This window comes from Carica papaya, chromosome 2 (assembly GCF_054855325.1).
Source record: "Carica papaya isolate Zhongbai chromosome 2, ASM5485532v1, whole genome shotgun sequence".
Classification (NCBI taxonomy): domain Eukaryota; kingdom Viridiplantae; phylum Streptophyta; class Magnoliopsida; order Brassicales; family Caricaceae; genus Carica; species Carica papaya.
In genome coordinates, this window is record NC_142310.1 from 28,151,276 (window position 1) to 28,167,870 (window position 16,595).

The 16,595-nt window shown below is 36.1% G+C and overlaps 1 protein-coding gene across 2 annotated transcripts; it reads right to left on the reverse strand.

The window, feature by feature from the left end:
- Positions 1-52: 52 nt before the first annotated feature.
- Positions 53-16,009, reverse strand: EMB3103 (Pentatricopeptide repeat (PPR) superfamily protein). 2 transcript variants are annotated; one of them, XM_088213870.1, is made up of 10 exons: positions 15,563-16,009; positions 14,601-14,685; positions 14,099-14,359; positions 9,720-10,022; positions 9,358-9,462; positions 8,535-8,634; positions 2,850-3,169; positions 1,508-1,684; positions 1,299-1,427; positions 53-576 (listed from the first exon to the last, which is right to left on the reverse strand). In XM_088213870.1, the coding sequence occupies exons 1-10, from the start codon at positions 15,838-15,840 to the stop codon at positions 364-366; spliced, it is 1,971 nt and encodes a 656-aa protein (XP_088069996.1). In that variant the 5' UTR covers positions 15,841-16,009; the 3' UTR covers positions 53-363. The 2 variants fall into 2 exon arrangements, with proteins under 2 accessions (XP_088069996.1, XP_088069997.1); XM_088213871.1 differs by lacking the exon at positions 14,601-14,685 and having other exon boundaries at positions 15,563-15,702.
- Positions 16,010-16,595: the final 586 nt, after the last annotated feature.

Consider the following 16,595-nt stretch of genomic DNA (forward strand, 5'->3'; position numbering starts at 1 on the left):
ATGGTATTATCTGTTTGAGATGCACAAACATTGACCATTCACAAATTTCACATTTTGGCAACAAATAACATATAGATATCTGCTAAATAGACTCTGGGTGTGTAATAAGAATTTCAGTAGGTAAAAGAATAAGAGAATTCAACAAATGGTTACAAGTGAAATGATCAAATCTGGACAGAAATTAGATTTTTCTGACCTTCCAAATCTGTTCGAATCCTGATGAAAAAAAATAGGTTTCCGTACCATCTCTATTGGCAAGGCTTAGTGTGAGATCCAATCAGCAACCCTTTCCCAGTTTATCTTATGGAGGGGTAAACAACAGTTGTCTCTAGTCTTTAACTGGAAGCCATTTAGTTTCAACATCTAACGAGATTGCTTGGCTTTCGACACCAAATGATGCTTAGACAATATCTCTGTGATGAGTTGGCGACCAAAGTGTGAGTTCTTGAGAATCTGGTTCTCTGTTGATGACTCGACAGCATAACCATGACCTGGCATCCATTGAAGCAGCTGGACAAGCAATTCCTTCTTCTCAGGTTGTCCAATATAACGTGAGATTGCCATCTCAAAATGTCCCTAGTGACAAACAGAAAAATTAGACACAGCTAGCACAAGATTATGTTTTGTTCCCAATTTCTTGTTTCAATCTTGATGCCCCTTGGCACATTGTGCATTAGGTAATGCAACTGATGTCTCCTTGGATATTGGAATGCTGGTAAATATTAAACTAGGCAACCTGTTAACTGTTAAGGTTTTTGAATCAGACATAGAGAAGAGGAGGTTTGAGGAGAGAGAGGTCAAGAGAGAAAGGGGCAGACTACAATTCGATGTTATTAATATTATTAAAATGCAACTGACTTCCAAAATGTTGAATTTGTGCTCCTCTATAGGAAACAAAAAACAAGCAAAACAGGAAACAGAATCAAACTGTATTCTTACCCCACCAAACTCCCCAAAAATAATCTCAATTCTTTCAACTTCTATGTCAGTAAAATTTCCCAACACCCATTAATAGTGATCCTCCATCAAAAACAATTGGCTATTCCTCTATGGGAATCAAAACAAGCAAAATAGGAAACAGAATCAAACTATATCCTTACATTATCAAACTCCCAAAAACTAAGCCTCACCTTCCAACTTTTATGTCACTAAAATTTCCCAACCATTAATAGTGGTTCTCCATCAATTACCCAAAACAATGCCAAAAGTCCTACACTTGCATGCATGTTTCCCACTTTTAAAAGGAATTGCATTTTAAGTTTCTGAAGTAAATCTGCAAAGTGTCAAGTGAGTTTTACCTGATCAATCTTGTGGCCAGAACCATGGATAACCTTCACGGCATCATTTATCAAATTGATATTACACAACTTAATAAATGCTGATGCAAATTTCTTCATAGCAGGCACAGAGATCGACTTTGCATGGTCCTGAAAAGAAAATAATCAACATAATAATCAGTCATACATATAAGAAAATCTATGAACATGCAAAGCAAAGTATCAATTACCTTAACTACTACGTATGCTTCTTTAAGAAGTCCCCCAGATATTAGGATATGCAAAATTTTCTCATGAAGAGCCTTACACATTGTTCTCTTGCTATATCTCAGCATATTATAAACCGAAAATGCTTCCGAATGGGCTCTGATTTTACCAAGATGAAAAATTAGGGAGGAGCAAAGTTCCTGAAAATAACATATCAGTTTAAATCACAGTCAGCCTCAAAATGACCATTATTAACAATAGGACGTGACCTAGCTTTCAAAAAATAACTTTGCAACAGTATTTCCTCTTCTATCCCAAAAAGAGAAGAGAATTTGTGGTGATATTTATACCATAGCCATAGCATTCACCCATTTGAATTCATAAAATACAAGCAGAAAATCAATAGTCTAGCAATCATGCCAAATACCTTTTAGAGTATTGTTAAAGAAACTGAAAGTTCCTCGGGCTATCTTATAAAATACCATCTTAAATACATGATAGCAAAATTACAATAGAAAAAAAAAAGAGATAACTAGCAAAGATTGAGAAGACAGAACATACGTAACTAACCAAAATAATAAGCTGGACTGTTAATATAAGAAAAAAAGTAGAATCTTACTGACTAGCGACAATATAAAATTGCAAACCAAAATTCCCTGCAAAAAATGCAAACTGATTTGTCGGCAACAACTAGACTCTGATAGATGGTACTATTCTTACTAGAAAGAGAATCTGACTGAAGGTTGCATTCCTGAGCTAATTCATTCTCTCTCCCAAATCCAACTACTAAGACACCTAGCCGCTCATAGCCCAATTCTTTTGGTCTTTGTCATACTCACTTATAGTTCACAGAATCCTTCAATTGGCCATTTGATTTATCAGCAATCATTTACAAACTTCAATTTCAAGTTTTTATCAGTCTCTTTTTATTTACCTTGCTAACCCAGCAAGACAATAGTCCATTTCCAGGTGGCTAGTCACATTCTGTGATACAAGATGAAAACAATTTTTTTTTGTTATCACAAGAAACTTATGCAAAACTCATACTGATACCCAAGCATCTTGGTCATGAAGCCATTTCAAAGAAAATACTGAATAGAAGCCCTAATTTGCTTCAGACTTAACCCTTATTAGCATGTGAAAGTTGTTCAAGATTTCAATGACATTTTTACGTTGAAGTCACTGCCTTCTCAAGTGTAAAAAAGATTTTAAAATAGTAAATCAATAAATGTCTTTACCCCAATAAAGAGTATTCAGGACATTATGCAGATAAATGACCATGACAGAAAGCAATAGGAATACTTCTGGTGACCACCAGGAAAAAGGTAGTCTCTGAATTTCTACATGCATGAGGTATATGCATACCTCCTCTGGTTTGTGACCTTTACTGTGCATGTCCACCATGGTCTGGTAAGCAAGCAGATACAACCTCTCTTTACAAAAATATTTTATTAGGATATGAAAAGTGTTATAATCAGGACTAATTGCTGATTCATCCATTTTCCTCATTATTTGCATCACATTCTCCATTTCACCTGCTCTGCAGTATGCACACAGCATTGTATTTAACATAACCAAGTCATATTTGTTATACTTGGCTTCCAACTCCCTGGCTAGATATTTTGCCTCTTCAAAACACTCATTTCGACAGAGTGCGGAAATCATGATACTGTGGGAATAACCATCTGCAGATGAAAATAAAGTTCATGAATGCATAATTAAAAACTGCAAAATATATTACTTTTACACAGCTCATTACACATCTATCTCAGTAAATGGTTTGGAATTAATTTCAGAATATACTTTCATTTTACAGAAAATATCTGAATTAACAATTGAAGTTTTTTGAGAATGGGAAAATCCTCAAAATTTTTCTCGTCTTTTTCATTCATTTGGTTGTCATTATATAGGCAGATAAAGGAGAAAAAATAAAGAAAAATATAACAAATTTCCTCAATAGAAGGAATAAACGTAAAATGCCAAAGGGCATCCTCAGCAGCCATACCCGACACCTGCACAAAGAGACAAAATGAGAATAACAGAAGAAATGGTAAAATGGTGAAAAAGAAAGGGAGAGACTGGTTTTACAATATTCTACACTCCCCCTCAATCTAAGTTCCATATATGTTGAGTAAGTCTACATTGGATATTAATTCATTGAATGATCCCTTTGCTAGTGTTTTTGTGAGAATATCTGCTGTTTGTTGTCTAGTAGGAATATGTAACAGAGTGATGGAATGATTTTCAATTTTTTCTATGATGAAGTGCCTATCTATTTCCACATGCTTAGTTCGATCATGGTATACAGGATTTCTAACCATACTGATTGTAGATTTGTTATCACACCATACTTTCATAGGAGTAGTGACCAAAACTTTTAATTCCATCAAAATCCTTTTCAACCAAATACCTTCACATATTCTATGAGCAAGTGATCGGAATTCAGCTTCTGCACTATTTCGTGATACAACAGATTGTTTCTTGCTGCACCAAGTAACTAAATTCTCTCAAACATAAGTACAATACCCAGAAGTGGATCTCCTGTCAGTCATAGACCCTGCCCAATCTGCATTTGTGTAAACTTCAATATCTCTGTTCATGATTTTCTGGAAGAGTAATCCCTGCCCTGAATTCTTTTTAAGGTATCTTAAGATTCTGTATACTGCATTCATGTGATCCTCGGTGGGTTGATTTATAAATTGATTTACAGTACTTATCGCAAAACTAATGTCAGGTTTAATGTGTGCAAGATAGATGAGTTTGCCCACAAATCTTTGATACCTTTCTTTATCAACAGGTTTACCCTATAGTTTGACCCCAAGTTTGGCAGTTGGCTCCATAGGTGTTTTTGCTGGTTTACACCCAAGCATCCCTGTTTTTTTCAGGAGGTTAAAGACATATTTCCGCTGTGATACAGATATTCATTTTTTAGATCGAGCAAATTCCATTTCAAGAAAATACCTGAATATTTCGAGATCTTTGATCTCAAATTTTGTAGCAAGAAAGGCTTTGAGTTTTTGAATCTCCTCTATGTGATCTTCTGTTAAAATGATATCATCCACATACATAATTAGAACAGTTTTCTTACCAGAGGTACAATGCTTGACAAATAGGGTGTGATCAGACTGGCACTGCTCGTAGCTCACATGTTTCATTGCCTTGGTGAATCTATCAAACCAAGCTCTCGGAGACTGTTTTAATCCATAGAGTGACTTTTTGAGTTTATATATCTTGTGTGAGTCATATGACATCTCAAAACCTAATGGAACTTCCATGTAGACTTCTTCTTCTAAGTCGCCATTGAGAAAGTCGTTTTTCACATCAATCTGATAGAGAGGCCAATCAAAATTAGAAACAAGTGAGAGTAATACCCGAATAGTATTGTGCTTAGCCACAAGGGCGAATGTCTCCTAATAGTCTATCCTATACGACTAAGTGAAGCCTTTAACCATTAGGCGAGCCTTGTATCGATTCACACTCCCATCCAAATTGTATTTTATAGTAAAGATCCACTTGCATTCTACTTTACACTTTGCTGGAGGCAAGTCTGTCAATTCCCAAATCTCATTTTTTTCTAGAGCCCTTATTTCTTCTTGAATAGCATCTCTTCATTTTAGCAATGCGAGTGCCTCATGAACATTTTTTGGTTCGATGGGACTGTTGTCTAATTTGCTCACAAAAGCATAATACTTTGACGACAAATTGCCAAATGAGACATAATCCTGTATAGGATGTTTAGTGCAAAACCAAATATCTTTCCGCATAGCAATAGATAACTCAGTGTCATGATCAGATATTGCAATAGTATCAGAAATTATGGTAGAATCATTACCTGTTGTGTCCTCACTACTAGGTACAAGAATAGATTCATGACAGTGCGTGATTGATTCGGGCACTTTATCAACTGGAGCTTTATTTCTTATAGTGTAGACACGTAACTCTTTGTTGATTGCAGGTAGTACAGGTTCAGGCTTGAACTCTTTGTTACTAGTTTCACTCATAGATTCAGGGAACTCAGGAACAACAGAAGCAGGTGATATGTTAGGGGACATGAGAGGAACAACAAAAGGAGGTGATATGTTAGGAGACAAGAGAGGAGATGTGCTCATATTCCACAATTGATATTCATAAATAAAATGCTCCCCCTGAATATCACTAGTAGGATAGAAAAGTTGATTTTCAAAAAATATAACATTTATAGTGTTGTAGAAGTGATGGGTTCCCAGACAAAAATATTTATATCCTTTCTGATTAGGTGAGTATCCAACAAAGATACATTTTCGGGATTTTGGATCAAGTTTTCTTCTAAAGTGAGTATGAACGTGGACATAGGTCGAATAGCCAAAAACTTTAATAGGAAGGATACTTAGAACACGGGAGTGGGGAAAGGCTTGTAGTAAATTGTCATAGGGTGATTGAAAATTGAGCATACAAGAGGACATTCGATTTATTAAGTATGTGGCTGTGAGTACTGTCTCTCCCCAAAGATATTTTGGGACATGGGTAGTGAATATGATTAATTGGACAATTTCAAGGATATGTTTATTTTTTCTTTCAGCAACATTTTGTTGTGGGGTATTTACACAAGAGTTTTACTGAATAATGCCCTTATCAGAAAGGCATTTTCTTAATGTGATTTCAAAATACGCACATCCATTATCAAATTTCAACACTTGTATATTGGTATGAAATTGATTTTAAATCATAGTGTTGAATTGTCGAAAAATTGGTCCAACTTCAGTTTTTTCTTTTATGAGAAAAATACAGATAATTCTGATGTGGTCATCAATAAATGATACAAACCATTTTGTTTCGGTGATATTCATAACCCGTGAGGGACCCCATACATCATTATGAATTAATGAAAATGGTTTTGAAGGTTTGTAAATCAAATTTGCATATGAGTTTCTAATGTGTTTAGAAAATTAACACACCTCACACTATAATGAAATTGGATTTTTGTTCCAAAACAAAGTTGGAAATAACTTTTTCAGATATAAGAAATTTGAATGTCTTAAGCGATAATGTCATAACATGATGAAACTTTTACTATTCAAATGGCTTACAGATTCAGAGTTTGTACATACTGCATGGTGAGTTTGTCCATTAGAAGGAGTTCTATTAGCTTATAGGAGGTATAGGCCAAAATCCACCCTAACATTACCAATCGTCTTCCCCGAGTCCAAGTCCTGAAATTTACATAGATTTAAGTTAAACTTAACAACACAATGCAAACCTTGAGATAATTTGCTTATTGATAAAAGATTGCAATTCAACTTCGGGACATAGAGTACTAAATACAAAGTCAACCACGGTGACACAACAATTGATCTCGTCCCTGCCACTTTAGAAATTGACCCATCGGCAATCTGAATGGTGAAATCCTCCTTACACTAATATAATTTTGAAAGAGTGACATCTCTTCTGTCATATGATCCGCACCCTAGAGTCTACAATCCACATTTGCCCTTTTGTGGAATAAGCTGAAAAAACAATTAAACTTTTACATTTGTGTGCAGTGGAGGCATTACCAATGGTCTTTTGGGAAAAAAGCTTCTGCAACACCTCCATCTGCTTGGGGCTGAAAGGAGAAGCTTCTGTGGGAGCGACAGGTGAGTCCTCTGTCATCATAAGGTTGCCCTAAGGTGGTTTCGGCCTTGAGGTCTTTTTGTTATTTGGTTTTCCGTGGAACTTCCAGCATTTCTCACGGTAGTACCTGCTTTTCTGCAAAATTCGCACCAAGGTCTTTTTTCCTCCCTTGAAAATCAGTTGTCCGAATTGTAAGAGCAGCGGTGGTCTCAGTTTGGTGTGCGCCAAACTAGGGTTCACCTATAACTGCTTTCTTCCGAGCCGTGAGGGCTAAAACAATTCATGTTGGATCAAAGTGAGCTTCTCCTAACATGACCTTCTTCCTGCTTTCTTCACGGCAAACTTCAGAGAACGTCTCTCGAATGCTCGGCAGCGGCTTGGTGCCCAGAACATGATTGCGTACTTCGTCTAAATTCTTATTCAAACTCATTAAGAATTTGAAGATGCACTTTTGTTCGATGATGGTCTTAAACAACTGTGCGTCTTCGGGGCAACTCCATTGACGCTCTTCGAAAGCGTCAAGCTGTTGCCAGTTCCAGGTGAGGGAGTTGTAGTACTGGGTCACTGTCAACTCTCCTTGTCGCAGGTCGTGGAGATGAGTTTCTATCTCGAAGATGGCAGACGTGTTGTCGCGGCTGGAGCATAATTCACGAGCGGCTTCCCAGATGTCTTGCGCTGTCTCGTACAACAGGAAGTTCTCTCCAATTACAGTGGTCATGGAATTCACTAGGCAAGACATGACGAAGCTATTCTCCACCTTCCATGAACGAGCACTTGGGTCATTGGCAGGAGGTGCTGAGAGTTCTTCGGTGAGATATTTGTCTCTGTCTTTTACTCGGATGAACATCAACACAAACGATGACCATTGGAGATAATTGCTTCCATTTAATATGTGCCCAGTGACGAACAAAGGAGTCTGATCAACCAGGGTGTGGTTTATTGGTACAGGAAGGTGGGATTTCGAAAGAACTTTGGGAGGAGAGGACGTTCGCTCATCCGTGGCCATTTTACGCGAACGGGATGATTTCGGATCAGGTATGCTCTGATACCATGAAGTTTTTTGAGAATGGGAAAATCCTCAAAATTTTCCTCTTGTCTCTTTCATTCATTTGATTGCCATTATATAGGCAGATAAAGGAGAAAAAACAAAGAAAAATATAACAAACTTCCTCAACATAAAGAATAAACGTAAAATGCCAAAGGGCATCCTCAGCAGCCATACCTGACACCTGCACAAAAAGACAAAAAAGGAGAATAACAGAAGAAAGGATAAAATGGTAAAAAGGAAAGGGAGAGACTGGTTTTATAATATTTCTACAACAATTTTGAAAATGATCCATTTTATAATTTTACGTAAGCTACTACTGCATTTTTAACCAGGGAAGATAAAACATTTAACTCTGATATTCAACAAAAGGGGAAACTGCACGGGCCCAACAACATAATATCTAGAAGAGATACCAGATTTAACCCCTTTTTTATTCATCTCGTCATAAATGGCTTTTGCTTCATCTAACTGCCCAGCCTTAGAAAGACCATCCATCAATAGACAGTATGGCATCTGCAAAATTCAGTAACATGTATAAGCTTAAAAAGTTTATCTATAAAGATAAAGTTCCGAGTAAACTACCTAGGATTCTGAATCATCAACTACCAAAGAATTAAGCCATTTTTTATCTTCCATGGACAAGCAAAAATGTTTATAAAGTTAACTGCACAAATAATCAATATGACAGATTGTAGATAAGCAAAAAAGCAATAGCTTTTTCCTTAAACCCTTCATTTGGATTAGCAAATTGCGCTTTCTACTTCCACATGAAACACTACTCGGCAGCAATACCACAGTGGACATTGTTGAAGCATAAGATATAAGTGCTCCTACTTAAAAGCCATATGCCTACAGGTACCTTTTGAGCTTTGCCATGGTATCTTACGAGAGTAAACTTTTTTTCTTAATGTAAATTTACCTATAGCGGCGAGCATGACACCATGGTCAGGTGCACCTTGTGCTCCACATGCAGCTCAGCACGCCCAACCATGGGGACCAAGGGAGCCGTCATACATACAATTAAGCGTCTATGAAACTGATACAGTTTCTAATTCTAATCTGATAGTGCAATTTCCCGTTAATCTTAACGTGATATGGCTAAGATTACATGGCATCCATCACTAAGGCACATAACATTGGCCCAAAGCAAATTCCTAAAATCAGTGTCCATAGATCAATATAATCTATAGTCATCTTCAATAAATATGGGAATGGTATCTAACATGACTAATGTACCTCATCTTCAGCATAGTGCAAATCTTCTAGTTCAGCCAATAATTCTCTGGACTTTTCAAACAAGCCTCCCCTGACATATACCTTCAGCAAAGTTGTCAGGATTACCTGTAAACATTTGCAGATGAGCATTTAGCGTAGTAAAAAAAATGAAAGAGAAATATGTCAAGTAAAATGGTCCAAAGCACATAATTAGAGCATATGCAAAACCTATATGTGCTAAGGTTCTGGGATTGAGGGCAGATATAAACCACAGAACAGGGATACAGAAAACATTTAGGAACTAGTTACGCATGAAAGCACTTTTTCAAATAGGCATTTGTTAAAGCCGTAAATAATAATAACGGGGATACATGAAAACAAACCTTATTTGGTTCTATGCCTGAAGCTCTCATATTTTGCACCAATTCATCAGCTTTCTTGTAGTCTCCATCAAAGGAGTAAGAATTGAGCAAAGAGCTATAGTGGTAAATATTGGGCATATGACCTTCAGCCTTCATCCGGTCAAAAAAGCTTTGAGCTTCTTCACATCTATTGTGTGAAGCACATATAGCCAATAGTGTGCCAAACATCATGCTGTCCATCTGCAGCCCTTTATTTTTTAACTCCTGAATCAGCTCTAATGCCTTAGAGTATCCATTTTGGCCTTTCATGCAGCCTGCAAGCAGCTAAAGATGACAAGAAACCCATAGCAACAAGGCAAGTAATGCAGAGAAGAGACTAAAATAACACGAAGCAGAATGTATCAAAGTGTTCCCAATAAATCAAGGAGAATAATGAAATATCAATAATGAGATAGGATATGAAATTTCATCTGATTCATAACTCTACTATAAACTTCTCAATTATATTAAAATCTAAAGTATGGAGTTGAATGTTGTTTAACTTGATAAGTTCTCTCATATTTTCTTATACTTGAGTATTATCAGTTTCTATTCTCTTGTATGGATTTGTTACACTTCTTTAAGAAATGTCTTCAACATCTTTGCCTCCGACGTTAAACATTTGAACGTGTAAAAGTTAAACTAAACATAAAACCAAAGGCTGGACTCTTATTCCTAATAAATCTGCTGGACATTGGCATTCTAATTAAAGTTGACACTATCCCACAGCTAGAGAGTGATTTTCATAATTTACTCTTCTAAAATGTCAGGAACCCTTAACATGTCTTAGCAGCAGTTAGAAGATAGAAATAGTCATTGAGAGATGAAGCGGAGAAAGAAGAGAGTAGCAGATGAATCACAGCAAGAGAGAATAAGATGAGGGAATTAATGAAAGTCAGATGATTATTGCAGTGTACTTTCATTAGATTGTTTCCAGAATGAGTACAATTCAGCCATACCTGGCCCTATCTAGCTTCTTCCTCCTTCAATAACAAGAAATTCCAGTAACAGAAAAAACAGAAGAATTGAATGCAAAAGATAACAAATGCGAGAAATAAGGAAGTAAGAAATATTTTAACTACTGCAGAGTTAACCAGTACTTATACTAAATCATTTAACATCACCAAAAATTTAACAGCTGGGTAAACACATGCCTCCTCCTACTAATCATTATTGACCTGTAATCAGGTCCTGACATCTCTCTCCTCTTCAACATCAACCTTGTCCTCAAGGTTGTCCGTCAACCAGCACTAGAACTCAATTAGCTTCTTCCTCAAAAGGCACATCAAAAGCTAGGATATCCTTGAAGGAAGAGAAATTTGTGCTAGCCTTTTCCTCAATGGTAATCATATGTTTCGCGATAATACTCTGTTGAGACAGCCTACGAAAACCAATGGCAATTTTCACACACAACATGGTGGTAGACATAACAATGAAGATACTGCCTATCAAGGGAACCAAAAGGATAGAAATTCCATCTTGGTATTTATGATGCTGGATCAATTACATGACGAAGGTCTCCACTAGCATAACACTGAAATGGAGCAAATATAGAAGCTGTCAATGGCTATAAGCATCTCACGGAAGTGACCAACTTGGTTGATGTATCTCTAAGATGTCCAGCCTTTTCAAAGAAGATATGACACTGGTAGCTGTAACAACCACCTAATTTCACATTGTTTGCAAGTCTAGCTAGAGAACAATTCATTTCCTGAGTTCTTGTAACAAAAAGAACAGTTACTGCACATCCTTTTATCATAGCTTGAAACAAGCTACTAAGATGCTGCTCTTTTGCCCCCAACACATGGTAGTGCATCAATCTCCTTTTTTCCACATCAATCGTTGACTCATCAATTGGTGCACTCAATCAGTTAGGAGCAGCAACTCATATTGAGAACCCCAAACAGCCCCCTCTCCCTCTCAAAATTTCTTTAGGACCTCCAAACTCAAATTGAGACTAGATAGACTACTTTCCAGAAAAACAATCAATTGCTGCATGCAGTTGATCGGTTCCATGAAAGAACAATCATACTTAATGGATAAACTTGGTCAATCTCGGCAGTGTCCCACAACCATCAGCTCTTATAAAAAGAAACTCATCATCTTTGTAGGGGTAAAATTTAACGTACACCTACTCATCAACAAATATCTATGCATGCCATGCATGGATTTGCAAATCCACATAGCCTTTAGAAAATTTTAAACCAATTATGTCACATCCTCTATTCCCATCTTCACCACCAAGAATAGAGTATTCAGTTCTCAATAAAGCTCCTAACTTCTTCACTTATCTCTTTAACATCCTCCAGTTCTCCCATTCCCACATAACTGACAATTCACTTGAACTAAACTCGAGCACCATTTGGTTATAAGGATGATATTTCACATGCATACATACATCAATTATTAAGAGCATACTCTTATAAACAATGGACTCTTAGGAGAACTAACTTCTACAAAGTGCATTTTGACATGATTCCTAAACCAGCCAACTCTTTGTGAACTTCTCACAAGCGCTTTGTCTGCATTTTTCTCAGATGGAGTTTCAGCAAGTTGAACCTTGCTCCCAGCTTGTATGTTGTCCAGCACCATTTTCCCTTCCTCTTTAGAAATCCACCCATTCACAACTCCAAAAAAATTAGTTAATTCTTTTCCCAAAGTCCCATAACTCTAAACATTCTCCATTTTTCATGGTCCCCATTTTTTACCACCCAGTTACGAGAGCACCTTTAGCAATTTTCAGATCATTATTATCCTTGTCCTCGAGGCATAAAGTAACTGCTAAATACCAAGTCTTCATTGAGCTGCCATTTTAACATGCATGACCCCATAGAGAGGAGCTACTAGTTGCATATTCTAGTGCCAGATAATCAACCCCAATGAAGAAATTTGTTTGTAAGAAGGTCTTCAACAAGTCTAGCTAGACTAGTTCCTATATTTGATGAGGGTGAAATTTGGCATACATCCAAACATCAATTGGAGCATATTTATCTCTATAATTTAAATATATACCTTAAGTTCCACTAATTGCCAACTAACCCAGTCATTTATTAGAGAAACAAACACCTGGTGTGCATAATTCTCTAATATCTCCTTACATTCCCTAGCATCCTTCAGATACCCATGTCGTTCACCTCCTTAATCATGTCTTCCCACCTCATTCATCCATGTTGAAGAACTCAGTCTTTTTCATTTTCTTCATAACATATTTCCTCGCATTATATAAATTGTCAAGCTCCTCACTAGTCGAATATAACGCCACAATATCTGATTCAAAAGGTTTTCATCATCTTCCTCCTTGGCAGTGCCCACAGTTTCATGCAGAATTTCTCTTCAACACATCATCTGTCTCTTCATGCTTCTCTATCAATTTTCTCTACAAAATTGCTTCAGGTCAAGTCCGTTGGCATTGTCCTAGGGGCTGTTTTGTAAAGAAGGAATTTCTCAGACCTTATTGCAATTCTCCTTGTAATGCAAAACCCAAAACACTTCCCTCTTCTTGCTGAACCACAATGAGGTTGAGGAAGAGATGGAATGCGGGTTTTTTGCGGATGGCAACTCATTGCATTAGAAACAGTTGAGGAAGAAGAAGACTTGAAGATACTTCTTCAAAACCAAGTCAATGGATATATCGCAATAGGTGAAACAGGTGTCATAGGAGAGTAAGCAAAACTGCATCAAATCTCACAAACTGTATTCCAACCAAAGTAGGCTCTCTTGTAGAATAGCTTCTTGCTTTTGTTGGACACCATGCATCCAAGTTTATCACTCTCTTTGGTGTTGTGTAGATTGGTCATGACTCTTTGAGGTTGTTTTTTTTTTTATTTTCAATTTGGGAAAATGGTGGTGATTGATCATCGTGGGATTCAAAGAAAGTTGGATACAAAGCAAGTTTGCAGAAGAAGGAGAGTAGTCATTGAGGTCCAGACAACTCTGATACCATTTGTCAAGATCCTAGATCCTAGATCCTGACTTAAGGAAAATGAAGAAAAAAGGGATGATTTGAAGGAGGAATTGCAGAAGATTTGCAGAGAAGTAATTTCAAGTTGCATTCATTTTTCTTGGATGACGTCACAATTACACGTACTGCCCTTTTATAGACTAGCCATCCCTTAATATAGGCTAAGATATAGGAATGCTGACAAATTGAAACTAATCAATAATCAACAAATTAATTATTCCATAATTAGGTCCTGACAAAAACATGATATCTGGCTTTGTTTGATAATTATGGAGAAGAACATTCGAAAATTATTAGGAAGAAAACACGATATGAGTCTTACAAATGGGAGAAAAAGAAAATGTCACTGTCATTATTATTACCAGATCATGACAACAACCAAATATTTCAATCGACATACCGTATTATATGTAATAGCATCTGGTGTCAGACCATCGTGCTTCATCTTATCAAATAATTTGATGCTGCTATCAAACTTTCTATTCTTGACCAGACAACTAAGAACGGAGTTACATATGAAGACATTAACTTTAGTTGATTCATCTGAGATGCTATTGTATATTTCTACTGCCTTCATTGCATTGTTTCTTCCCATGAATTTTATGTAGCTGCTGTAAGTTGAAACACTGGTCTTTCCATGGTATTGCATCCAATTATACAGCTGCAAAAATTTCAAGAATGAATCATGAAAATTGAAAGTTTGCTATCAACTCTGAGAAAGGGAAATCAAATAGATTAGTTTATTCAACCTACCCTCCGCTAAGGACAGGAAAGGGAAACTAAAAAACTATGCTGTTGAACATGGGAAAGAAACAACTAAGATCCTATCTTTTCCTCAGTAAATCAATCTGGGGATACTCTATACACGACAAGTATCAATAGTTAGCAAATTGACATACAACCTGAGAAAGATCCTGCCATCTATTTAGCATCCCAAAATGCCGCAAAATGACATTCAAGTCTTGCACCTTCAAAATTCCTCCTAATCTGTAGAAAATAGAATGATTCAATCATGCTAAGCTAGATAGTTACAAGGTTGCCTCTTTCACAAGAAGATGTCAAAGTAGAAAAGGTGAAACAAGAAAATGCAAATGATAACTTGGGATGTTTTTAAAGCAAAATTTTCCAAGAAACTGTGTTAGTGCCATTTTGCTTAGTTATATCAAGTAAAATGTAAACATTAAGGATCAGCAACAAGGTCACACAGGAAAAGCCTTTTCATGGAAAAAAAAAAGAGGATGAAATCCAGAAAGCACTCAGCCACCAACGGAATACATCAGCATTACGAACTTTGCATTAACATGCCGTCTTTTCTTAATTACTTGAGTGCATACCTATTTAGTTTAGACTAATAACTTTATTGCTTGAGTGGAAAACATTGACAAAAACATTACAGGTACTTATTATAATGGACAGTACTGTATAGTTTTAGTATGAGGAAGACAAGTTAATATATCAGACAAAAGAATTGTTGACATAAATTTTAGAAAGCAATCCTAACACAAACCCTTTGACGATCAATGCCCAATGAACCCATCCTTTATCATTAAAATGTATTTGCAAAGCAATCGCACCTTCATGGTCATAACAAATAACCCAGAGTGGCAATTCATTGTCCAATTAAGTAGCTTCAATTAGAATGCACAAATTCCGTAAGAATAGAAAACAACACTGTATATCACACATTCAAATCAAGAGTTTTTCAACATAACAATGAAACGCAGTACAGAGTACAACAGAAAACCACCGAGGCAGTCAGCAAACTCAAATATGAACATGAATTAGCCCCTCAAGAATAGCAGCAGCCCATCAGAGACAAAATCAAGTAAACATTGAGGAGAAAAAATAATAATAATAATAAAACCTTTCAAGGGCAGATTTTAAATCAGGGGACTGCTCAACTTCAAGAATGGCTGCTTTTCTTGCCAAATAAGACTTGGAGTGACGCTTCTTAAGTGCTCCATCTACCTGGGGCGGTGGTGCAGCGACGTGAGTAGAAGCTACAATGGTTATAAGAGAGTACTTCTTGGCTCCTCTGCTCGTAACGGAAGGTGACACATGAAGTGAGGGATAAGGCACTAGAAATGGAGGATTGAGAATATGATGACCCTGAAACTTAGTGCCAAGCACAGGTGTCTCCATTTAAGAGAGAGAGGTGGGGAAAGAAAGCGGGTGGGGGGGGGAAGAGAGAGAGAGAGAGAGAGCTCCTGGGTACTTGGGTACAAGGCGAGCTGCTGAGCAAGGCAGGAGGATATTTGGCATTTGGAGAGACGAGCTCCTGGGTTGGTCTGAACCGGGTTCGACCTATGAAAGTAAGGTGTATTCGGTTCAGTCCGGCCATCATCCAAATCGGATTAGGATCGGCCTACGAAATCCAATTAAAATTAAAATGAATTATTTTTAAATATTAATATATATATATATATATATATATATACTGTATTAACGGCATTTAAAATCTATTATATACAAGTGAAATCTTTCACATTCTATTTTTTTAATAAAATTCAAACATATTATTTTTAAAATAATTTTACATATAAAATTTAATTTATATGATAAAATACATAATAATATTAATTTAAATTTTCTAAATGTAAAAATAAAATTTAATTTTTAATCAACTATAAATTATGTAGTAAATAATTTTTTAAATATGAAAAGTATTAATAATATATATAATATTTATCTATTTAAATTTTTTAATAAATATAATTATTAATTATTTTAAATAAAAATTTTAATCTAATTCTTAATTGATTATAAGCTCTTGAACTGAAGGTTGCAGGCAATTTAAATTAAAAGATATAATAATTCTCCAGATTTTTTTTAGATATTTTTACCCTATATATAACACGATAATTACTTTTTAAAAATAATTATATTTTTATTGTATT